The sequence below is a fragment of the Haliotis rubra genome, unplaced genomic scaffold, assembly GCF_003918875.1.
Source record: "Haliotis rubra isolate DU_JTF1 unplaced genomic scaffold, ASM391887v1 Scf133, whole genome shotgun sequence".
Lineage (NCBI taxonomy): Eukaryota > Metazoa > Mollusca > Gastropoda > Lepetellida > Haliotidae > Haliotis > Haliotis rubra.
Genome location: NW_025765259.1, coordinates 1,073,376 through 1,098,134, shown reverse-complemented (window position 1 = coordinate 1,098,134; position 24,759 = coordinate 1,073,376). Strand labels below are relative to the sequence as shown.

The following is a 24,759-nucleotide window of genomic DNA, read 5'->3' as shown; positions in this document are numbered from 1 at the left end:
TGACTGACTGAGTTTAGTTGTACGCCGCTTTTAGCAATATTCCAGCAGTATCACGGCGGGGGACACCAGAAATGGGCTTAACACATTGTACCCATGTGGGGATTCGAACCCGGGCCTTCGTCAGATTAGTATGTCGTTAAATATATAATTGAAATATAATATTGCAGTCTAGATATTGCCGTTATTCCTTTTTTTCTTGTTGGACACACTACGTCACATTACTTGCTGGTGACAGAGGTCAATAGTATGGCCTTCGTTTAAACTTGACATTCACATGAATTAGACCAAAATAAAAAAGGCTTTAAGAAAGCATACGGTAAAGCATGTTTCTCAAATATCATATTTTATATTAATGGAATAGCTTAACTCGAAATTTTGGGACATATTCTCAGTATTTGTATCAGGTTTGTATGAGCATAGACTAACATCTAGTCTCTGAAATGAACATATTTTACAGAAAAAACAGTTCCTATATAATAATAATAAAATATAATAAAATAAGCCCAGAAGCTTTCTTCATATTCAGAAACTGTGGAAATCTAGCCTTGCCACTTATTTATTGCCTTGCTTGGGCTTTCTTGGATACACTTGTGTCAGGGTCTGTATGACAGACTAGTATGAGCACTGCGCACAGCTACATTAGGAAAATGTATTCTGAGAGTTTGTTGTAGATGTTTTCATAGTTTGCACAACTAGCAGAAAACTCCAGACATCATATGTTCAGCTGATTCAGGTACATGCTATGAGTGCATATGAGGTTTAAAACACCGGAACACACACATAACAAGCGGTACTAACAGGCCATCACTGCTTCTGTAGGGTATGTACACTTTCTACAAAAATACAAAAAGAGCATTAGCAAAACATAGTTGCCAATGGAGCCACACAGGTAAACCACAGGTGTGCTGTGACGTACGGCTACATGGAGCCACACAGGTAAACCACAGGTGAGCTGTAACGTACGGCTACACAGAGCCACACAGGTAAACCACAGATGTGTTGTGACGTACGGCTACATGGAGCCACACAGGTAAACCACAGGAGTGCTGTGACGTACGGCTACATGGAGCCACACAGGTAAACCACAGGTGGGCTGTGACGTACGGCTACATGGAGCCACACAGGTAAACCACAGGTGTGCTGTGACGTACGGCTACATGGAGCCACACAGGTAAACCACAGGTGAGCTGTAACGTACGGCTACATGGAGCCACACAGGTAAACCACAGGTGAGCTGTAACGTACGGCTACATGGAGCCACACAGGTAAACCACAGGTGTGCTGTGACGTACGGCTACATGGAGCCACACAGGTAAACCACAGGTGAGCTGTGACGTACGGCTACATGGAGCCACACAGGTAAACCACAGGTGAGCTGTAACGTACGGCTACACAGAGCCACACAGGTAAACCACAGGTGGGCTGTAACGTACGGCTACATGGAGCCACACAGGTAAACCACAGGAGTGCTGTAACGTACGGCTAAATGGAGCCACACAGGTAAACCACAGGTGTGCTGTGACGTACGGCTACATGGAGCCACACAGGTAAACCACAGGTGGGCCGCGACATGTAGATGTACGTCATTAATGTAGGACGTTTCATGCTGAAATGGCGTGTTCTTGTGCAACCATCTCTGTGCCATAAACAAGAAGTTGTTATCAATAAAGTCTTATGCATCATTATTGACTCACCAACTTCTAGAAGGTCGATCAAACAATTCTTGTTTCCAGTGAAACTCTGGATGTCGTATTTTCGGTGAATTATTTCATATGTGACTAGATCCGAGAACTGTAACTGTAAAAGAGCCGGTCTGCGGTACCAAAATATAGACCAGTCAGTGCCCATATCGCTTGCCGGAGCATCCCGTCATTCTACAGCAGTAGAAACGTCTCGTGTGGATTTTTTATTCAGCACCACGCCATTAAAGGTAAATATATGAGATCTAGAAGTCCACACGGGGTAGTCAATATTTAACTTTCGTACGATAACAGTTAAATAACGCGTCGAGTCATCCATCAATACATCGACTAAAGTAGCAGGGGGGTCTATGTGAATGGTCAATGGGGGGCTGGAGGCCGGCATGTGGCCCTGCAGTACGTCCTCACACTGGGAGGAATCAATACACGGCCGCCACAAGGTCAAGAACAATGATTTAAGTAATCAGGGTTGGAAAATGAGGAAATGAAAGAGGGGAGATGATCACCGATGGATCGCTTCCTGTGTACACTGGGGTCAAGGTGCTCTTGCTGGAGAGGTCTGGGGGGTTCACCTCAGATAACTTGCCTGTATGCCTGTACGTCTTCATGCGTGTGCATCTGTGCGTGATGACATGTGTGTGTTCTTGTGTGTGCGTGAGTGTGTGAATGTGTACGTGCACACACAGAGAGCAGTTGAACTCTGTGATGTTCAAGAAATGAAATGCACACGCAACTGCTATGGAAGAATATGTTTTCAAACACACTAATAATGTGTCAAATGTCTGAATCGCTTGCGATTTAACAATTCATTAAATATTGATATGCTTGTCAATTTCTATGCGTGCCGATATATGTCATTTATAAGACTGACATTTCCACGTTATATTATATTTAGGCAAATATACATCCGCTGACATTTCCGCTGATACAGAGAGGTTTATCCACGGACAGACACGACAGTAACAAGCGCCAGCAGTAGAAGCGATTATCTAAACTTGTATGTGACAGGAATCCAATCACCCCCTTTCTCCTGGTGATGTAACCGTACCTCTGCACCATATGTAGTTGATGCTGGCAGTATTGGGCGTGGTGTCTCTGGGGTGTCAGTCATTTGTAGTTGATGCTGGCAGTATTGGGCGTGGTATCTCTGGGGTGTCAGTCATGTGTAGTTGATGCTGGCAGTATTGGGCGTGGTGTCTCTGCGGTGCTAGTCATATGTAGTTGATGCTGGCAGTATTGGGCGTGGTGTCTCTGGGGTGTCAGTCATATGTAGTTGATGCTGGCAGTATTGGGCGTGGTGTGCTAGTCATATGTAGCTGATGCTGGCAGTATTGGGCGTGGTGTCTCTGGGTCAGTCATTTAGTAGTTGATGCTGGCAGTATTGGGCGTGGTGTGCTGGGGTGTCAGTCATATATAGTTGATGCTGGCAGTATTGGGATGTGGTGTCTCTGGTATTGGGCGTGCTCTGGGGTGTCAGTCATATGTAGTTGATGCTGGCAGTATTGGGCGTGGTGTCTCTGGGGTGTCAGTCATATGTAGTTGATGCTGGCAGTATTGGGCGTGGTGTCTCTGCGGTGTCAATCATATGTAGTTGATGCTGGCAGTATTGGGCGTGGTGTCTCTGGGGTGTCAGTCATATGCATGCTGGCAGCTATTTAGATAGTGACAGTATTGACCGCGTGTCGGTCACTTTGATGGGGACCTGAGTGCCTTCTGTGGTGCCCGCATATTTAGTTGATGCTGACAGTATTGCCCGAGTGCCTTCTGTGGTGCCCGCCATATTTAGTTGATACTGGTAGCATTAACCGAGTGCCTCTGTGGTGCCCGCATATTTAGTTGATACTGGTAGCATTAACCGAGTGCCTCTGTGGTGCCGCATATTTAGTTGATACTGACACTATTGACCGCGTGCCTTCTGTGGTGCCCGCCATATTTAGTTGATACTGGTAGCATTAACCGAGTGCCTCTGTGGTGCCCGCATATTTAGTTGATACTGGTAGCATTAACCGAGTGCCTTTGTGTTGCCCGCATATTTAGTTGATATTGACACTATTGACCGCGTGCCTTCTGTGGTGCCCGCCATATTTAAATGATACTGGCAGCATTAACCGAGTGCCTTCTGTGGTGCCCGCCATATTTAGTTGATACTGGCAGTATTGACCCCGTGCCTTCTGTGGTGCCCACCATATTTAGTTGATACTGACAGTGTTGACCGCGTGCCTTCTGTGGTGCCCGCCATATTTATTTGATACTGGCAGCCTGTGGAGTTGATCGTTATCACAATACTCAGTTGCTGGTTATGACAATACTGTGTTGATGATTATGACACTATCGAGTATATGTTTCCGTTCTTGCCGTTCTGAGATGACCTACTGGTCATCCTGTGCCTTCGCCTGGGATAGACGCACAGAGTCGCCCCTTAAGAATTATGTCCAATTTTGATATTTGAATGAAACCTTCATACGCCCCCTCCAGACCCACTGGGAAGTCTTGCTGCCACTCCACTCAATCATACTGAATAGTAAATGATTTTACTCATCTCGAGGTGCAACTGATGTCTTTTCAAGCTCCGACTTACTATGTCCCCCTACACTTACAACAAGAGTTGTTGGCAGCACACTATCCACTAGGATATCAATTATCATCTTCACTAACTAATATGTGTAAGGATCTGGATACTTCCTGACAACGACCTTGAGGCCTTCCCTTGTACAGACACTGATGCTCCCCTGTCGGGCTGCTCAGTGTCCTCCCAGCCGCCGTGATTGATGGTTCCACGACACGAGGGCGTACAGCAACGTTCTGGACTGACTGTAATACTTGCCATCATAGATGGTCGGACATCTAGGGCCATTGACCCCGCCCGAAGGCCACACTGACGTCCATTACTGCTGTACAGCAAGTGGCTGTGAGCTTCGATCTCAGTTACAGAGTGGACACTGGATCTCTATTATAGATTACACGTCGCAGACTGCCACTATTGAAGCCTGTTAGGAGATGCCCGTTCAGTGGTCTGGTTAAACTGCCCTACTCTCTTGATGAACGATTGAAGATGGACGGTACAGTTTGAACAAACGTCATTATTGGTTATGGCCATAACAAGATCAAAAGCTGCGTCAGTTTTGTTTTTGATGTGTCTTAATTATGCACCTTACCTATGTGCCTTACTTATGTGCCTTACTGAAGCCGCCGAGTATACCTTGGTCCACCAGGGGAGAGGAGGGCATACTTTCTAGCCTGTAAAAATAGGGACTCAACATTGCCGAGCACATGATTGTGGAATTCGTTTGTTCCAATATGTTTACAGCTCTTTGTTGCTGGAGTTGGTTGTAGCCAGTATACAACACAATATCTATAGCGTGGAGCTCAATGCTGTGGAAGTTGGTTGTGTGCAACCAAATGTCTATGACGGAGCTCCATTTTATATACAAGCTACTATTTCCGGCCATGTGGAAGTTCTCTATGAATAGATTCAGACTCACATCAGAGCCGGCATTCTGAAAACGTCATTCCGTGGGTCCTGTTGAAAGCATAAATCCGATTCCAGTAATATTCATGGTTGAGCCAGTTGATAGGCACAAGAATAAACCCGTTTACTGGAGAGTAATCAGCTGAAAGGATGTCTTTCTTTAATAGTCCGCATGTCGCAAGCAATTTGAAGAAAGCTGATCTCAAGACAATATTACCGTGCAGGTGGTTTGTCTAAGGCTATTATGATATCGACTCATTCCGGAATAACTATTAAACTGTTTATCTGCTTTACAATTGCCAAGTCCTAGGCGTTCGTCAACAGGCGATGGTTATGAATTATTACAACTGAAATCCGGCCAGGCCGTTCAGAATGTGCAGTTTAAAATAGAGACAGTGGAATAAGTTCTTGAATATCGACGTTACTTCAAATTGAAGAGAGAAACTTTAGCATTTCGTTACGAGCAAACATACAACCCAGATGCTATAATGTGTTTAGTAATTATCTCCAGCCATTAATTAGAAGATACTCCCTGTTATTCTGGTCTAAACCTGTGTCCCAGCTGCTGGCTCATTCTCCCAGGAGCACAGAGCGAGTACTTTTAACAATGCAATATTGTGTTGTGTCGTCAGTAGAATCTTGATGTTAGTTGGCCGATAAAAACGCTATTTGTTTCTGAAGATTGGGTACTTCCGTGAAAGTACCAGAACTTCAAGCCTTTTTTCCAAATCCCAGGACAAACTGGAAGGAACATACATTGATTGTGCGTTATTGTCCGTTATTCCTCGAGGTCGAACACAGAAACGGGGCTTATTACATCACACTGCATACAAGGCGACGAGGGAGAGTTTCGTCGGATGAAAGAACTGCCGATCGATTTGTACGTTGTGGAATGAGAACTGACAAGATGGAATTAATTCAACTTACATGTTTTACTTGTGTCTGAGAAATGATGGGAGCAGACAAATACCCAGCGGTCTGAAGCACTGTACGATGAATGAGGATTACGGGAAGATGGGGAAGATGGCTTGTTGATCACCTTCGTGGGCCTTCCCCTTGTGCCATCATAGGGAGTGATTGGTTTTGCACCTGCCACCTGCCTACAGATATAATGGCGGTCCCACACCTGCCGCATGCCTACATATCATACATTGGCGCTGTACACGTGCCTACAGATCTAATGACGGCCCCGTACATACCACGTGGATACATATCTTAGAGTGGCGCTTTTCACTTACTTACAGATATAACGAGGGCCCGAACCTGCAACGTGCCTACATATCTTACAGTGGCTTTTACATATCTTAGCTTTTTACACGTGCCTACAGATATAACGAGGGCCCCGAACCTGCCACGTGCCTTCATATCTTACAGCCACCATTGTCTGTCCTACTGTCTTTGTCATTTCATGCATCGTGAACGGCCAGGAAAAAGTAAAGATGTGACGTGTCCATGCGTCAAAGGCCACATATACCTTTCTTTTTGAAACATACAGTGTATGCATGGTTCCATGTTGATACATGTTCTTTCATTATAGGTATGTGGACAGTCGCCCAGGTCACCGTGACCCCTCTAGGTGACTCATTGTATGTATAACCTGACGTCATTCAGGAGAAGGTCGATCCTGTTGAATGTAATTCTGTCGCATGTAGGCACATGCAATCAGTGCATCGTGATCTGAATGATCTTTTCAATACCAGTTGTATAATTTCTTCATTCTCAACACACACCGTATTTTGTTTATTTCTGGTCATTTACGGGACGGTGGGGTAGCCTAGTGGTTAAAGCGTTGGCTCGTCACGTCGAAGACCCGGGTTCGATTCCCCACATGGGTACAATGTGTGAAGCTTATTTCTTGTCCCCCGCCGTGATATTGCTGGAATATTGCTAAAAGCGGTGTGAAACTACACTCACTCACTCATGCTACATAGAAATGCAGATTACTGCACGTATGTGTCCATATCGTGTCCCTGTGTATTACATACCAAAAGACGTTAAAATATGGTACTTGTTGGTCCCTGCCTGGCGCTCGGCATTAATGGGTACAACAAGGACTGGTCGGCTCGAAGTCAGTATAATGTGTCTGAGTGGGGTATTCATGCTTCACTGCGGCATGGTATAACAGTGGGCTAGCACTATAAAACCAGCTTCAGTCTGGGCTAGTATAAGCTGCCGCACATACACATTCACACGCATGCACGTCGTCATATGAGCGAAAGATTCTCAAGCACGACGTTAAACCTAATTTCACCTCACCTCACCCTGTGTGAGCCTCGCAGAGGGTGAGTAGCCCAGGGTGCGGAAGAAGCAATTCCTTATTAACGCTCATTGGAACACAGGGGTTTCAAACGTGGTGGTTAATGGCAGTTTTGTGGCAAGATAAATGTCAACCAATCAAAATCTCTTCAGGGGATACAAGCACCAATGAAACTGAAGGCCGGAAGACGAACAAATGGTGTTGAATCGATACGGCTGAGTGTGAGCCTTGGTGGCTCCTCGTTAGACTTAATTAGGTGGTTGTCTTCAGAGATCTTGTAGTGTATTATATAGGGGGAAGTGCTAGATATCACTTGGCCGAGTTGCGACAACCGCAAAAAGCCTTCTGTCAATAGTGTTGTTTAATATCATTTAGATTGGAATCAAAGAACGGTTCGTGTCGCGGACTTTGCTCGACCCACACCTGTCATTGGGGCTTTCACCAAAGGGATATCTACTGCCTGTGTTACTTCAGGCATCCCATTCTCAAGTTGAACATTCTTCTGTATCTTAAATGTTATATGCGAAACCAACCCAGTCTCTGTACAACAGCAGTGAGGTGAAGTATGCATAATTTCAATTTCCCGAACAGCTTTCCTAACATACACGTCTTCCCCATATATCATTACTGTACAGACACCTGCATATATCATAACTGTACAGACGCCTGAATATGTCATTACTGTACTGACACCTGCATATATCACTTCTGTACAGACGCCTGCACCTAGCATTACTGGAGAGAGACACCTGCATATACCCCCACTGTACCAACTTCTGTGTGTTATCGTGGCTCGTGGTTGTGGGTCCATTTTGACAATATCGATCACTGGGTTGTCTGGTCCAGACTAAACTGTTTTGGACCCAGCGTGATGTAGCAGTGTAGAATATTGATGAATTACGGTGTTAAACAACTACAGTACTGCCACGTGTGTCTGTGCGTCTGCTTCAACAATACAGGAGCATCACAGGCCAGTGACTCTTATTTCAGACTTATCATTGTCAGCGTTGTTTCTGGAAGACGCGGCTGTTGTCTGGCTCCATTAGCAGAAGTAAACGCCAGAACTTATAATTTCAGTCAGTGATCTTTGATCCTGCGCCTGTGTTGCTTGTTAGCATCGTGGGTTGTTCCACATCAAAGGGTCGAGACGGAAGGATGCTTGTGTTGTGACAGACTCGGGGAAACCAGCCGCGGATCAGGCTGAAATATTCTCATCACAGTCTGATCCCTGGGAGGATCACAAAACTGGTTTCTATGGTTTGTTGTGATACCTAATCAGTGTATTTAGGTACGTTGTTTCCGCAGACGGAACCTTTTCACCTTCATATTGACAGTTGTGTCAGATCTGGAGTCCCATACAACAGAGCTCATGTTAGGCAGAAGATTAGGACTTGGAGATCAAAGTAATACGAAAGCAGCAAATATACAAAGTCGCATTCCTCCATGTTTACAGGACGGGAGTGTTTTGTGGGAAAATCGTGTGACTTTCGTCTTTGTATTACGTTGAGTGTGACTCACTACGTCGGAGTCCCTTCTAGCGGGTTCGAATCCCAGATTATTGGTATATCAGGACCATGTCTGCATTAAGCGCCCATGGTGTTTTGTAGCTTCCTGCCCCCGTCCTGTTGAGCCACCAGGGGGCAATGTGGCTGAAATACTCCCTGTCCCCGTCCTGTTGAGCCACCAGGGGGCAATGTGGCTGAAATACTTCCTGTCCCCGTCCTGTTGAGCCACCAGGGGGCAATGCGGCTGAAATACTCCCTGTCCCCGTCCTGTTGAGCCACCAGGGGGCAATGCGGCTGAAATACTCCCTGTCCCCGTCCTGTTGAGCCACCAGGGGGCAATGTGGCTGAAATACTCCCTGTCCCCGTCCTGTTGAGCCACCAGGGGGCAATGTGGCTGAAATACTCCCTGTCCGTTACACCTGCTCATTCCAGCATTAGCTGTAAGGGGTGTTTTTTCAAGTTGATTTACAGCATGTGGTCTCCATGGTGATTTACAGCACATTTAGGACCCACAACCACTGACCATTTCCTGGACGGGTGGACGGGTGGCGATGTTGGACAATGTTGGAATGCAGCTTTAGTTTGTCCTGAAGGCGTGGGTCCAACCTTCATACTGCTGATGCGATGCTGTTGACATACACAGTACATTCCCTTTACCGGCTCTGTTATCGGGATATTCCGTGCCGTTACACATTCAGTCTTCTTTTAATTCTTTGTCTGGTTGCGGTTTTTCAGATCGAATATTGACAGTTTAAACACAGGCCTGTTAAAGAAGAAAGCACAGCACGTCTCCCCGATACTGGGAGATTTATGGGGACTTAAGCTCTGTTTGGCTAACTCCGTGGTAAAGCAATGTCACGTCTCTGGAAGAGGCAGCAGGCAGGTGTACGTGTACTTGCATGGGGGACGAGGCATCGATATCCTGGCGTGGCATCCACGAACATGTCAATGGTTATTTATAAATTAACTACACAGGCAGTTTGCACGAGTGAGTGAGTATGGTTTTACGCCGCTTTTAGCAATATTCCAGCAATATCACGGCGGGGGACATCAGAAATGGGCGTCACACATTTTTACCCATGTGGGGAATCGAACCCCGGTCTTCAGCGTGACGAGTCAACGCTTTACCTACTAGGCTACCCCACCGCCCCTCCAGTTTGCATGATATTTTAATGGTTCATGTTCAGGGTGGGTAGCGGGCGGGGAGACGCGGGTTCACCCAGATACAGACACTGTGCACCCTTGACGTAGGACAACCATACAACATGCAGCTCTCCCAACTCAATCCGTGGCCGGGACGCCTTTTATGCTTCTGCAAATAATATTGAACCTAAGTCTACGCATTAATTACATTTTAGCTTCATAGGACTACAAACCTCGTCTAGAGGTTTTCACAGCCAGTAAGCGTCTATAACGAGGGATCTTCTGAAATGGCTTAATGTTGCTGTGGCGCACTCCCTCTGTCAGCCTTGAGCCATCGGGGCCATCAGTGGACATAATGAATTTAGTCTTCATTTGTCTTACAGATGCGCCCTATATCATTCTTGACACTAACATCATCGTCCTCGTCACAGGCAACAGCTGGATGGGTTCTCCACAGAAACAATCTTCTCTAAGAGCTTTTCTAATTTCATTTCGTGATATTTGCAAAAAATATATCTATAGGAAAAGTGATGAAATTGTGATTAATCTGACTAAATAACGAAAGGATTCCTCCTAAAAGAAGTAAAACGTGGTGGATGTCGTTGTATTAGATGTGGAAAAGTTTCTAATCAGACTATCAACTCATCAGGTGAAGGGAACTAATTGAACTTCAAAGCAATGTTTTAACGTTGTTACACACGCCGCTCCCTGGAAAGTGACATTATATGTAAACACTTTAAAACTTACACATAAAACCTCCTTTTTTATAATTGTATTCTTTTGCTGCATTGATAAACATTTTAGAAATGACCTCCGGGTTACATGGACTTTGAATACATACTGAACAGCACAAGGGTGAAAAGGTGCATATAGACCCTAATATAATAGATAATACCTGTAACACACAGCCTCATTAAATATAGAGGCTTATAACTTAGTGACTCACCATGAGCAAAGACGTGTAAGCTAATGACTCACTATCAATGTACAGTCTAGATACAACTACTGATATTGCTGTAAGCTACTGACTCACTATCAATGTACAGTCTAGATACAACTACTGATATTGCTGTAAGCTACTGACTCACTATCAATGTACAGTCTAGATACAACTACTGATATTGCTGTAAGCTAATGACTCACTATCAACGTACACTACAACTACTGATATTACTGTAAGCTAATGACTCGACTCACTGACTCACTATCATGTATTAGATACTAATGACTCACTATCAATGTACAGTCTAGATACAACTACTGATATTGCTGTAAGCTACTGACTCACGACCAGTGTACAGTCTAGATACAACTACTGATATTGCTGTAAGCTACTGACTCACGACCAGTGTACAGTCTAGATACAACTACTGATATTGCTGTAAGCTACTGACTCACGACCAGTGTACAGTCTAGATACAACTACTGATATTGCTGTAAGCTACTGACTCACGACCAGTGTACAGTCTAGATACAACTACTGATATTGCTGTAAGCTACTGACTCACGACCAGTGTACAGTCTAGATACAACTACTGATATTGCTGTAAGCTACTGACTCACGACCAGTGTACAGTCTAGATACAACTACTGATATTGCTGTAAGCTACTGACTCACGACCAGTGTACAGTCTAGATACAACTACTGATATTGCTGTAAGCCACTGACTCACGACCAGTGTACAGTCTAGATACAACTACTGATATTGCTGTAAGCCACTCACTCCAGTCACGACCAGTGTACAGTCTAGATACAACTACTGTGTACAGTCTAGATATTGCTGTGAAGCTACTGACTCACGACCAGTGTACAGTCTAGATACAACTACTGATATTGCTGTAAGCTACTGACTCACGACCAGTGTACAGTCTAGATACAACTACTGATATTGCTGTAAGCCACTGACTCACGACCAGTGTACAGTCTAGATACACCTAGTGATATTGCTGTAAGCTACTGACTCACGACCAGTGTACAGTCTAGATACAACTACTGATATTGCTGTAAGCTTCTGACTCACGACCAGTGTACAGTCTAGATACAACTACTGATATTGCTGTAAGCTGCTGACTCACGACCAGTGTACAGTCTAGATACACCTAGTGATATTGCTGTAAGCTACTGACTCACGACCAGTGTACAGTCTAGATACACCTACTGATATTGCTGTAAGCTACTGACTCACGACCAGTGTACAGTCTAGATACAACTACTGACAGTCTAGATACTCAACCAGTGTACAGTCTGATACAACTACTGATGATATTGCTGCTGTAAGCTACTGACTCACGACCAGTGTACAGTCTAGATACAACTACTGATATTGCTGTAAGCTTCTGACTCACGACCAGTGTACAGTCTAGATACAACTACTGATATTGCTGTAAGCTACTGACTCACGGCCAGTGTACAGTCTAGATACAACTACTGATATTGCTGTAAGCTGCTGACTCACGACCAGTGTACAGTCTAGGTACTGCTATTGATACTGATGCACTCGATATCGTATCCAAATAAAACTGTTCAGCTCCAATATATATAATATATTGTATAACAGAAGACTGAGCCGTATCTTGGAACAGGGGAAGACACTCTTCTAGTGTGTACTCAGGCCTGGCAACGTCTCTGTGTAGTGAGAGTCGTCTTTGATTGGGGAGATCTGGCGATTACTTCACCTACTCCTGGAACAATGAGGTCAGCGCCAATCAATTCCATCAAAGAGTCAGAACTTCTTTCGAGATCTTACCGAGTCATTACGAGATCAGGCGAGAGCTCTGAAAAGGCGGCCATCTTGGTCGATGGTATTAGACGTGATGAAGATGGTCCGCGACAATTTGCGCTAAATGTAGGACGATTTAACCCACTGATTCACCTCTGGGGCTTGGGAAGCGAGGAAAACTCTTCGTATATTGAAATGCTTTTATTAGCTGGTTCAATGGGAACTGAGAGAAAATCACTCTTAGCTAAGATGATAGGTTCCATAAAGCCTCAGGTTAAAGACAGGCGCTAATTAGAGACATGTTTCTATGAATATGTCGAAATGTCGAAATGATTTGGTGAGAATGAAAGTAGCTGTTTGATGGCCATCATTTGCTCAATACGGATGGTATTGAATACGCATCCTCCTGAGTCGGCGTGGCAATATTTTGTGAAAGAATGTGTGTTTGGAGTGAGAGTGCTCTGATGAAGAGATGCACCAACTGACGTATTCTGCCTGATAAAAGAGTTTTTGAAATCCATCAGAGCAAGCTGCAGAGATGGAATATCAACCTGGGCTGTATTGGCCACTGTTCAAGTAGTTTTCATGGCTGCAACGATCTCAATACTGGTGTTACAATTAGGTTTTACAATATCTTGTCTATTTGGTCATGTCACACACCGTTTCCACAATATTCTATTTGTTGGTGTATGTTTTTACTAATTCTAATCAAGTTGTTGGTTACAGTGGTCTAGCTATGCCGATCACGAAAATCTTTGTGACAATGGACAATAGCTAGTTATCACTGTTTTGGTCTAGCTACTATTACATATGCTAGTTATCACTGTGCCGGTCACCTTTGTGACAATGGACAATAGCTAGTTATCACTGTGCCGGTCACCTGTATTACAATGGACAATAGCTAGTTATCACTGTGCCGGTCACCTTGTAATATAGACAATAGCTAGTTATCACTGTGCCGGTCACCCTGTATTACAATGCACAATAGTTATCACTTATCACTGTAGCTAGTTATCACTGTGCCAGTCACCTGTATTACAATGGACAATAGCTAGTTATCACTGTGCCAGTCACCTGTATTACAATGGACAATAGCTAGTTATCACTGTGCCGGTCACCTGTATTACAATGGACAATAGCTAGTTATCACTGTGCCGGTCACCTGTATTACAATGGACCTAGTTATCACCTGTAGTCACCTTGTATTAATGGACAATAGCTAGTTATTTTGTGCCGGTCACCTAGTTAATAGCTACTGTTATCATTGTGCGGTCACCTATATTAAATCTAGCATATTTTGTTTGGATATACAGTGTGAACATTTTCATTGATATCTGAGTAGATATCATCTAGCATGTTTTGTTTCCTGTCCCCGTGTGAGATCGATAGATCTAGCATGTTTTGTTTCCTGTCCCCGTGTGAGATCGATAGATCTTGCATGTTCTGTTTACTGTCCCCGTGTGAGATCGATAGATCTAGCATGTTTTCTTTACTGTCCCTGTGTGAGATCGATAAATCTAGCATGTTTTGTTTCCTGTCCCTGTGTGAGATCGATAAATCTAGCATGTTTTGTTACCTGTCCCCTTGTGAGATCGATAGATCTTGCATGTTTTGTTTCCTGTCCCCGTGTGAGATCGATAAATCAAGCATGTTTTGTTTCCTGTCCCTGTGTGAGATCGATAGATCTTGCATGTTTTGTTTCCTGTCTCTGTGTGAGATCAATAGATCTAGCATGTTTTGTTTCCTGTCCCCGTGTGAGATCGATAGATCTTGCATGTTCTGTTTACTGTCCCCGTGTGAGATCGATAGATCTTGCATGTTTTGTTTACTGTCCCTGTGTGAGATCGATAAATCTAGCATGTTTTGTTTCCTGTCCCCGTGTGAGATCGATAAATCTAGCATGTTTTCTTTACTGTCCCTGTGGGAGATCGATAAATCTAGCATGTTTTCTTTACTGTCCCTGTGTGAGATCGATAGATCTTACATGTTTTCTTTCCTGTACCTGTGTGAGATCCATAGATCTTACATGTTCTGTTTACTGTCCCTGTGTGAGATCGATAGATCTTGCATGTTCTGTTTACTGTACCTGTGTGAGATCGATAGATCATGTTTTGTTTACTGTACCTGTGTGAGATCGATAGATCTTGCATGTTCTGTTTACTGTACCTGTGTGAGATCGATAGATCTTGCATGTTCTGTTTACTGTACCTGTGTGAGATCGATAGATCTTGCATGTTCTGTTTACTGTACCTGTGTGAGATCGATAGATCTTACATGTTTTCTTTACTGTACCTGTGTGAGATCGATAAATCTAGCATGTTTTGTTTACTGTCCCCGCGTGAGGTCGATAGATCTTTCATGTTTTGTTTCCTGTTCTCTGAGGAAGATTTACATATGTCTATTAATTAACACGTGCTTCCATTCCGGTCTCAGAACCAGTCAGCTTACCACAAAGATGTTAAAAAACAAAGTGGTTGTTCCCGGTCAGGCTTGGCTAATGCTTTTGTCAAACTTTCAGGATGTAATGTTTTGTCTGTTTGTTTGTCTGTGGAAAACACACTTTGCCGAGCTAAATATTTATATTTCTGGTGTTTGATATGTGAGAGAAACATGACTGGTGATCGTTTCGTCAAAACTGACATACATGAAAACATCTGCTGCTAGGCATTCCGTCCACCCTTGGGGGAAACGGCAAGCTGTTAATGGTGCATCTCAGCAAAACGACATTTAATGGTAATATGTCTGGCACTGTATGATTTCCATGGAGACTGAATTACTACTAGTTCAGAAATCTCTTTGTTGGATGGGGGTCGTTGGATAGTTGGTATTACGGCAACATGTTCATTCACTGCAAGGGAGCCTTCAGACTCACATGAGTAGATTTGAGGGGATACAATAGTTCGGCGCTTGAAGCGTTCACCGTTAAGAATGAAACAAGTTTTGATTTCCCACATGGGTCCAATTATTGAAACCCCTTGGTGACCCGCCTTTATTCTGAATATCATTTAATATCCCTTACTTGTATTGGTGAGTGAGTAAGTGAGTTTCGTTTTACGCCGTTTTAGCAATATTCCAGCAATATCACGGCGGGGGACACCAGAAATGGGCTTCACACATTGTACCCATGTAGGGAATCGGACCCGGGTCTCAGGCGTGACCAGCGAACGCTTCAACCACTAGGCTACCCCACCGCCCCCTTGTATTGGATTAGCAGTACTAATGACATTTTGTCAATGTAAATCCACTGAACCCATTTCGTTTATTCCAGAATCCCTGGAAGGAAATGATGTGTCGGACATCTCAGACTTCATTGACCTTGATGATCCCTTCTACGCCCATGAAACCTCTTCAGAAGTCAAAGGTCAAACAACAACCAATGTGAATATTGATGCCTTAGTCACAGAGAAGACCACCCCAGTTGCAGTTTCCGGAGGAAATGACATCATTAGTGACGACGACGATGACCTTGAACTGTCTGGAGCAGGGTCAGGGTCTGGAATGGATACTGACCTGAGCGCCCACCAGCTCAACATCACAACCTTCCCCATACCCGGTGAGTTCCCATCTCTTACACAGTGCCCGTTCGTAGTTGCGAGGGTGAAAGTGGCTTGTATGAAGGTCGCTGAACATACTCAGGATCTCAGGATTTTGGGATGTCAGTGTGTTTAACTGGGAAGTTGGTGTAATTATATACATGCATAATGTGTTGACGGACGCTCTCTGTGGACAGTTCTGTTTCTTGGGTTTGATGTTGACGGACGCTCTCTGTAGACAGTTCAGTTTCTTGGGTTTGATGTTGATGGACGCTCTCTGTAGACAGTTCTGTTTCTTGGGTTTGATGTTGACGGACGCTCTCTGTAGACAGTTCTGTTTCTTGGGTTTGATGTTGACGGACGCTCTCTGTAGACAGTTCTGTTTCTTGGGTTTGATGTTGACGGACGCTCTCTGTAGACAGTTCTGTTTCTTTTGATGGTTTGATGTTGACGGACGCTCTCTGTAGACAGTTCTGTTTCTTGGGTTTGATGTTGACGGACGCTCTCTGTAGACAGTTCTGTTTCTTGGGTTTGATGTTGACGGACGCTCTCTGCGGACAGTTCTGTTTCTTGGGTTTGATGTTGACGGACGCTCTCTGTAGACAGTTCTGTTTCTTGGGTTTGATGTTGACGGACGCTCTCTGTAGACAGTTCTGTTTCTTGGGTTTGATGTTGACGGACGCTCTCTGCGGACAGTTCTGTTTCTTGGGTTTGATGTTGACGGACGCTCTCTGTAGACAGTTCTGTTTCTTGGGTTTGATGTTGACGGACGCTCTCTGTAGACAGTTCTGTTTCTTGGGTTTGATGTTGACGGACGCTCTCTGTGGACAGTTCAGTTTCTTGGGTTTGATGTTGACGGACGCTCTCTGTAGACAGTTCAGTTTCTTGGGTTTGATGTTGACGGACGCTCTCTGCGGACAGTTCAGTTTCTTGGGTTTGATGTTGACGGACGCTCTCTGTAGACAGTTCTGTTTCTTGGGTTTGATGTTGACGGACGCTCTCTGTAGACAGTTCTGTTTCTTGGGTTTGATGTTGACGGACGCTCTCTGTAGACAGTTCTGTTTCTTGGGTTTGATGTTGACGGACGCTCTCTGCGGACAGTTCTGTTTCTTGGGTTTGATGTTGACGGACGCTCTCTGTAGACAGTTCTGTTTCTTGGGTTTGATGTTGACGGACGCTCTCTGTAGACAGTTCAGTTTCTTGGGTTTGATGTTGACGGACGCTCTCTGCGGACAGTTCTGTTTCTTGGGTTTGATGTTGACGGACGCTCTCTGTAGACAGTTCTGTTTCTCGGGTTTGATGTTGACGGACGCTCTCTGCGGACAGTTCTGTTTCCTGGGTTTGATGTTGACGGACGCTCTCTGTAGACAGTTCTGTTTCTTGGGTTTGATGTTGACGGACGCTCTCTGCGGACAGTTCTGTTTCTTGGGTTTGATGTTGACGGACGCTCTCTGTAGACAGTTCTGTTTCTTGAGTTTGATGTTGACGGACGCTCTCTGTGGACAGTTCTGTTTCTTGGGTTTGATGTTGACGGACGCTCTCTGTAGACAGTTCTGTTTCTTGGGTTTGATGTTGACGGACGCTCTCTGTAGACAGTTCTGTTTCTTGGGTTTGATGTTGACGGACGCTCTCTGTAGACAGTTCTGTTTCTTGGGTTTGATGTTGACGGACGCTCTCTGTAGACAGTTCTGTTTCTTGGGTTTGATGTTGACGGACGCTCTCTGTAGACAGTTCAGTTTCTTGGGTTTGATGTTGACGGACGCTCTCTGTAGACAGTTCTGTTTCTTGGGTTTGATGTTGACGGACGCTCTCTGTAGACAGTTCAGTTTCTTGGGTTTGATGTTCACGGACGCTCTCTGCGGACAGTTCTGTTTCTCGGGTTTTAAAGGGTTCTAAAGAGTAACACATTATCTTCACTGCGGACAGTTCTGTTCCTTGGGTTTGATGTTGACGGACGCTCTCTGTAGACAGTTCTGTTTCTTGGGTTTGATGTTGATGGACGCTCTCTGCGGACAGTTCTGTTTCTTGGGTTTGATGTTGACGGACGCTCTCTGTAGACAGTTCTGTTTCTTGGGTTTGATGTTGATGGACGCTCTCTGTAGACAGTTCTGTTTCTTGGGTTTGATGTTGACGGACGCTCTCTGTAGACAGTTCTGTTTCTTGGGTTTGATGTTGACGGACGCTCTCTGTAGACAGTTCAGTTTCTCGGGTTTGATGTTGACGGACGCTCTCTGCGGACAGTTCTGTTTCCTGGGTTTGATGTTGACGGACGCTCTCTGTAGACAGTTCTGTTTCCTGGGTTTGATGTTGACGGACGCTCTCTGTAGACAGTTCAGTTTCTTGGGTTTGATGTTGACGGGCGCTCTCTGCGGACAGTTCTGTTTCTTGGGTTTGATGTTGACGGACGCTCTCTGTAGACAGTTCTGTTTCTTGGGTTTGATGTTGACGGACGCTCTCTGCGGACAGTTCTGTTTCTTGGGTTTGATGTTGACGGACGCTCTCTGTAGACAGTTCTGTTTCTTGGGTTTGATGTTGACGGACGCTCTCTGTAGACAGTTCTGTTTCTTGGGTTTGATGTTGACGGACGCTCTCTGTAGACAGTTCAGTTTCTTGGGTTCGATGCTGACGGACGCTCTCTCTGGACAGTTCAGTTGAGGTCCACAGCAGCGATACCGGGTTCTAAAGAGTAACACATTATCGTCACCCTTGTGCACTGAGATGAAGTATAATACTGGCCGTATATAGATCTGAAGTACTACTGAAGTACTACATATATTATACTGACCTTCTCTCTTCTGATCCAGTGTCAGAGCGATGTTGACTGTCTGCCGTGCAAATGGTGTCATTATTGAGAAAATATTGTTTTCATGAATTGGTAGCTCCTCTTGTTTCACTTTATTGTTTCGATTGTAACTTTTATTGTGTTTGAGGGCGGCGTTAATGGACGTCGTTTGTATTTTGCAGAAGGAGAGGGCATCAAGCTGAGCGCTGAGGCCACAACTGCTGAAAGTAAGTTTATACTGAACATCTCTCAGTCTACTCTGTATTAATCTTTATTCAGAACTGGGGCGGTGGGGTAGCCTAATGGTTAAAGTGTTGGCTCGTCACGCCGAAGACCCGGGTTCGAATCCCCACATGGGCACAATGTGTGAAGCCCATTTCTGGTGTCCCCCGCCGTGATGTTGCTGGAATATTGCTAAAAGCGGCGTAAAACCAAACTCAGTCAGTCAGTCAGTTTATTCAGAACTGAAGGCCACAGGCCCATAGTACAGGTATATACAAAGTTCAAAAGCAGAGTGGGTTTCTCTTCAATATCGCATGGTATATGAACAAAGCAATATTTTCAATCAATATACGATCAGAAGTTGACAACAGTTGGATAAATTTATGTTTTGACGGTTGTTTACTCTACTCTGTAGAAAGTGTATAGATGCACGTCGGAGAGAAACTATGACACCTCCGAATGAGATGCAAACAAAAAAGTACAAGAATCTGTATCTTACTGAGATTTTCATATGCCACAGCAGGTCAGCCAATGAACTTGTCTCTGTCTCCAGGAAGGGAGTGGCACGTACCTTGCTCAGTGACTCCTATGTTAGGTATTGGGACATGGGTGGCAAGTCATAAAAGAGTCGCAGTTAGCTACGTCCCCCTCGTGTGCCCAACACATGTGATCGTGGGTTCGAGTCCCGGTTTGTCCTGATTCAAGGTCTTTGTGGGTTTCACGAAGAGACAGTCATAGACCATCACTAAGGAATTCCCTCAACATCAAGCTGTCATAAAGTGGTACACTGAAACACTATCACTAAGGAATTCCCTCAACATTAAGCTGTCATAAAGTGGTACACTGAAACACCATCACTAAGGAATTCCCTCAACATGAAGCTGTCATAAAGTGGTACACTCAAACACCATCACTAAGGAATTCCCTCAACATCAAGCTGTCATAAAGTGGTACACTGAAACACTATCACTAAGGATTTCCCTCAACATCAAGCTGTCATAAAGTGGTACACTGAAACACCATCACTAAGGAATTCCCTCAACATCAAGCTGTCATAAAGTGGTAAACTGAAACACTATCACTATGGAATTCCCTCAACATTAAGCTGTCATAAAGTGGTACACTGAAACACCATCACTAAGGAATTCCCTCAACATCAAGCTGTCATAAAGTGGTACACTGAAACACCATCACTAAGGAATTCCCTCAACATTAAGCTGTCATAAAGTGGTACACTGAAACACCATCACTAAGGAATTCCCTCAACATCAAGCTGTCATAAAGTGGTACACTGAAACACCATCACTAAGGAATTCCCTCAACATATAAAGTGGTAAACTGAAACACTATCACTAAGGAATTCCCTCAACATTAAGCTGTCATAAAGTGGTACACTGAAACACCATCACTAAGGAATTCCCTCAACATCAAGCTGTCATAAAGTGGTAAACTGAAACATTGTTAACACAGCGTCAACTCCAGCTCGATAACTAATAATAATAGTGGACATTTGCCAGTGTCCACTCACTCATGCATGCTCATGGAGCATTAACACTATTTACAGAAGAAGGGAAAATGTCAATTACAGGCTTTAGTAAACAGGAATGTCTTTAGGGCCTTCTTAAAAGAGTCCAGCATACAAGCATATAGATTCCACAGATACGCTCACACTCAGTTACCGACAACATGCCACCTCCGCATCTACGTCGAAACCCCTGCCTCTATGTCAACCTCAATCTCAACCTCTATATCAACCTCTACATCAACCTCCATCTCAACCTCTATATCAACTCCATCTCAACCTCTATCAATATCTATATCAACTTCCATCTCAACCTCTATATCGATCTCCATCTCAGCCTCTACATCAATATCTATATCAACCTCCATCTCAACCTCTATATCAACCTCCATCTCAACCTCTATATCAATATCTATATCAACCTCCATCTCAGCCTCTACATCATCCTCCATCTCAACCTCTATATCAACATCTATATCAACGTCCATCTCAACCTCTATATCAACCTCCATCTCAACCTCTATATCAACATCTATATCAACCTCCATTTCAGCCGCTACGTCAACCTCCATCTCAACCTCTATATAAACCTCTATATCAACGTCCATCTCAATCTCTATATCAACCTCTATATCAACCTCCACCTCAACCTCTATATCATCCTTCATCTCAACCTCTACATAAACCTCCCTCTCAACCTCTATATCAGCCTCTATCAACCTCTAATATCAACCTCTAACCTCCATCTCAACCAACATCTATCAAACCTCTATATCCAACCTCCTCTCAACCTCTATATCAACCTCTGTATATCAGCCTCCATCTCAACCTCTACATCAACCTCCCTCTCAACCTCTATATCAACCTATACCTCAACCTCTATATCAGCCTTCATCTCAACCTCTACATCAACCTCCCTCTCAGCCTCTATATCAGCCTCCATCTCAACATCTATATCACCCTCCATCTCAACCTCTATATCAACCTCAACCTCAACTTCTTTATGAACCTCAACCTCAACCTCTATATCAACCTCTATATCAGCCTCCATCTCAACCTCTATGTCAACCTCTACACCAACCACCCTCTCAACCTCTATATCAACATCTATATCAACGTCCATCTTAACCTCTTTATCAACCTCCCTCTCAGCCTCTATATCAACCTCTACATCAACCTCTATACCAACCTCCACCTCAACCTCTATATCATCCTTCATCTCAACCTCTACATCAACCTCCCTCTCAACCTCTATATCAACCTCTACATCAACCTCTGTATCACCCTCCCTCTCAACCTCTACATCAACCTCCCTCTCAACCTCTTTATCAACCTCTACATCAACCTCTGTATCACCCTCCCTCTCAACCTCTATATCAACCTCAACCTCAACCTCTACATCAACCTCCCTCTCAACCTCTATATCAACCTCTATATCAGCCTCCATCTCAACCTCTGTATCACCCTCCCTCTCAACCTCTATATCAGCCTCCATCTCAACCTCTTTATCAGCCTCCATCTCAACCTCTATATCATCCTTCATCTCAACCTCTACATCAACCTCCCTCTCAACCTCTATATCAACCTCTACATCAACCTCTGTATCACCCTCCATCTCAACCTCTATATCAACCTCAACCTCAACCTCTACATCAACCTCCCTCTCAACCTCTATATCAACCTCTATATCAGCCTCCATCTCAACCTCTACATCAGCCTCCATCTCAACCTCTACATCAACCTCCCTCTCAACCTCTATATCAACCTCTACATCAACCTCTGTATCACCCTCCCTCTCAACCTCTATATCAACCTCAACCTCAACCTCTACATCAACCTCCCTCTCAACCTCTATATCAACCTCTATATCAGCCTCCATCTCAACCTCTACATCAGCCTCCATCTCAACCTCTACATCAACCTCCACATCAACCTCCCTCTCAACCTCTAGATTATCCCTTATCATCCACATCAGTATCAGCCCCATATCCACCTCACGTTATAACAACCAGGGGGTGATTACATCAATAAGGCAACATTACTTTATTACAAGCGTGAGTTGGGTTCAAATAGAACGTCGACATCGGCATCATCCCGCCCTACAGCGACCAAGAGAAATACCCCTGCCCCCCTCATCCAACCTTTCTTTGTGTCGAGGCTTCCATCCCCGTAATGAGGAAAACATTGAATGCCTCACGTACGAAAAGAAAGGAAACATAAAACTGATGTCGTTTTAGATTATTGTCTGGCGACATTAAGGCATGGACGATAATCCCCAGAAATTCTCCTCCGAGAGGGTTGTGATGCCGGCACCATCAACGTGGTGCAAGACCACATCATCTACATACACTTTCCTGCATCTGGATCAACTAATCTCCCTCTGTCAAATGAAAGCAATTTCACCTAGTCCGTTTCTAAATATCGTTCTCGCGTGTTCCACTGCACCCGGCCGCACAACGCTGACGGCGAATACACCGTGGACGACGATCGATAGATGTGATATCACAATTTATTGCCTCTCCTTATTATTTATTCCTTTATGTCGATAGGCTATGCTTGTCTTTAACATATAAATCATATAGATGAGCCATTTGGAGAGGGATGCTGAATTTGATTATGTTTTTCAAGGTAGGACGGGGTTACGAGTGTGACTGCAGTGATCAGCGTTAATCTCCGCCAGTGTTTGCAGGAAGACCCCATACAACTGGGCTTTGTCTAGCTGGGGTGACATTATCACGGGAATGTATTAAGGTTGTATTTAGGGGTCAATAAGCAGACATGAATTACCTTCAACACACAAGTCCTCGCTTCAAGTGGTTCCCTTGCGTGTGGAAGTCGGTTTGTCCCAAACTTCAGCTTTATCGACCGGTTAAATATTAATATGATTTAAACGCTATTAAAACCACCAAAGCTGCCAGTTTTATGTCATTAGAACGATAACTCATTTTGGAATACCAAAATTTAAGAACATGAAATTTTGAAATTATGTTGCCAGTAGTTTCTTTGCATCGTTAGGTCGAGTTATATGTCGGAGTGAGTGAGTAAAAAGATATTCAGAAATATTTTGTGCTGGTGATTTTGAGTCTCGTGGGTCCTATCAATAAATCCCCGGTTCATACTTACTTTGTAATTCTTTGATATGAAATAAAGACACGTCATATCTGCCCAGCGTTCTCAAACACGGACATGGAAGAAATTCAACGGGATATGATTAGAGAGAATTCCCACTTTTGGGGCGTAATTCAACAAACTTGTTTGCAAACTCTTGCCACGCTCACGGATAAAGACGAGTTCATCGTATGTTTGTGCTGTGATTTCAAGGTTTCCTGTGCCAAAATAATTATTTCATACATCACAAAGTACCGTCATGAAGACCGCACCGTTTCGCCAGTGTTTGTGGATGTGATCCAGGCGTATTCTAACCATTACTATGTATCGCTGTCTTGCTTCTATTAGTAGTCATTCTCACACAGGTCTGTTTGTGCCCGACACTGATCCAGCATTGATCTAAAGAACATGATCAAAATATGCTGTAAGAACAAACAAGTTGCGTTCATGTACACCAAAATATTTGAGCCAAAATTTATTTTGTGAAGAGCTCTGACCAAGTAAATAGGAATACAAGAAAGACGTTTTTTATCAATTAACTCATCCCGTTCATGAATACAAATCTTGGCCATTGTTTAATGACCAACAATCCATCCAAAGAAACGACATTGAAATGAACGTGTGTTTGTGAATGCTTTGTTGACGTTGTTTCAGGTTCGAAACTTACACCGTCAAAACCATCGACATTGTCTACATCTACAACAGCGTCTACTACAACAACAAAGCCAATCACAGGTGACCATATGTCTGTACGACGGTCTCTCGACATTCTAAACCTCTATATACCAGCCTCTCAGT

At 44.1% G+C, this 24,759-nt stretch overlaps 1 protein-coding gene across 2 annotated transcripts in view; it reads left to right on the top strand.

Moving 5' to 3' along the window:
• LOC124267671 overlaps nt 1-24,759 on the top strand; it is a 77,689-nt gene that overhangs the window by 33,883 nt on the left and 19,047 nt on the right. For both annotated transcript variants that reach the window (XM_046702642.1, XM_046702641.1), the window contains exons 2-4: nt 16,063-16,347; nt 19,292-19,336; nt 24,616-24,696. In XM_046702642.1, the coding sequence (XP_046558598.1) occupies nt 16,063-16,347; nt 19,292-19,336; nt 24,616-24,696 (411 nt within the window). The remainder of the gene's footprint in view (nt 1-16,062; nt 16,348-19,291; nt 19,337-24,615; nt 24,697-24,759) is intronic.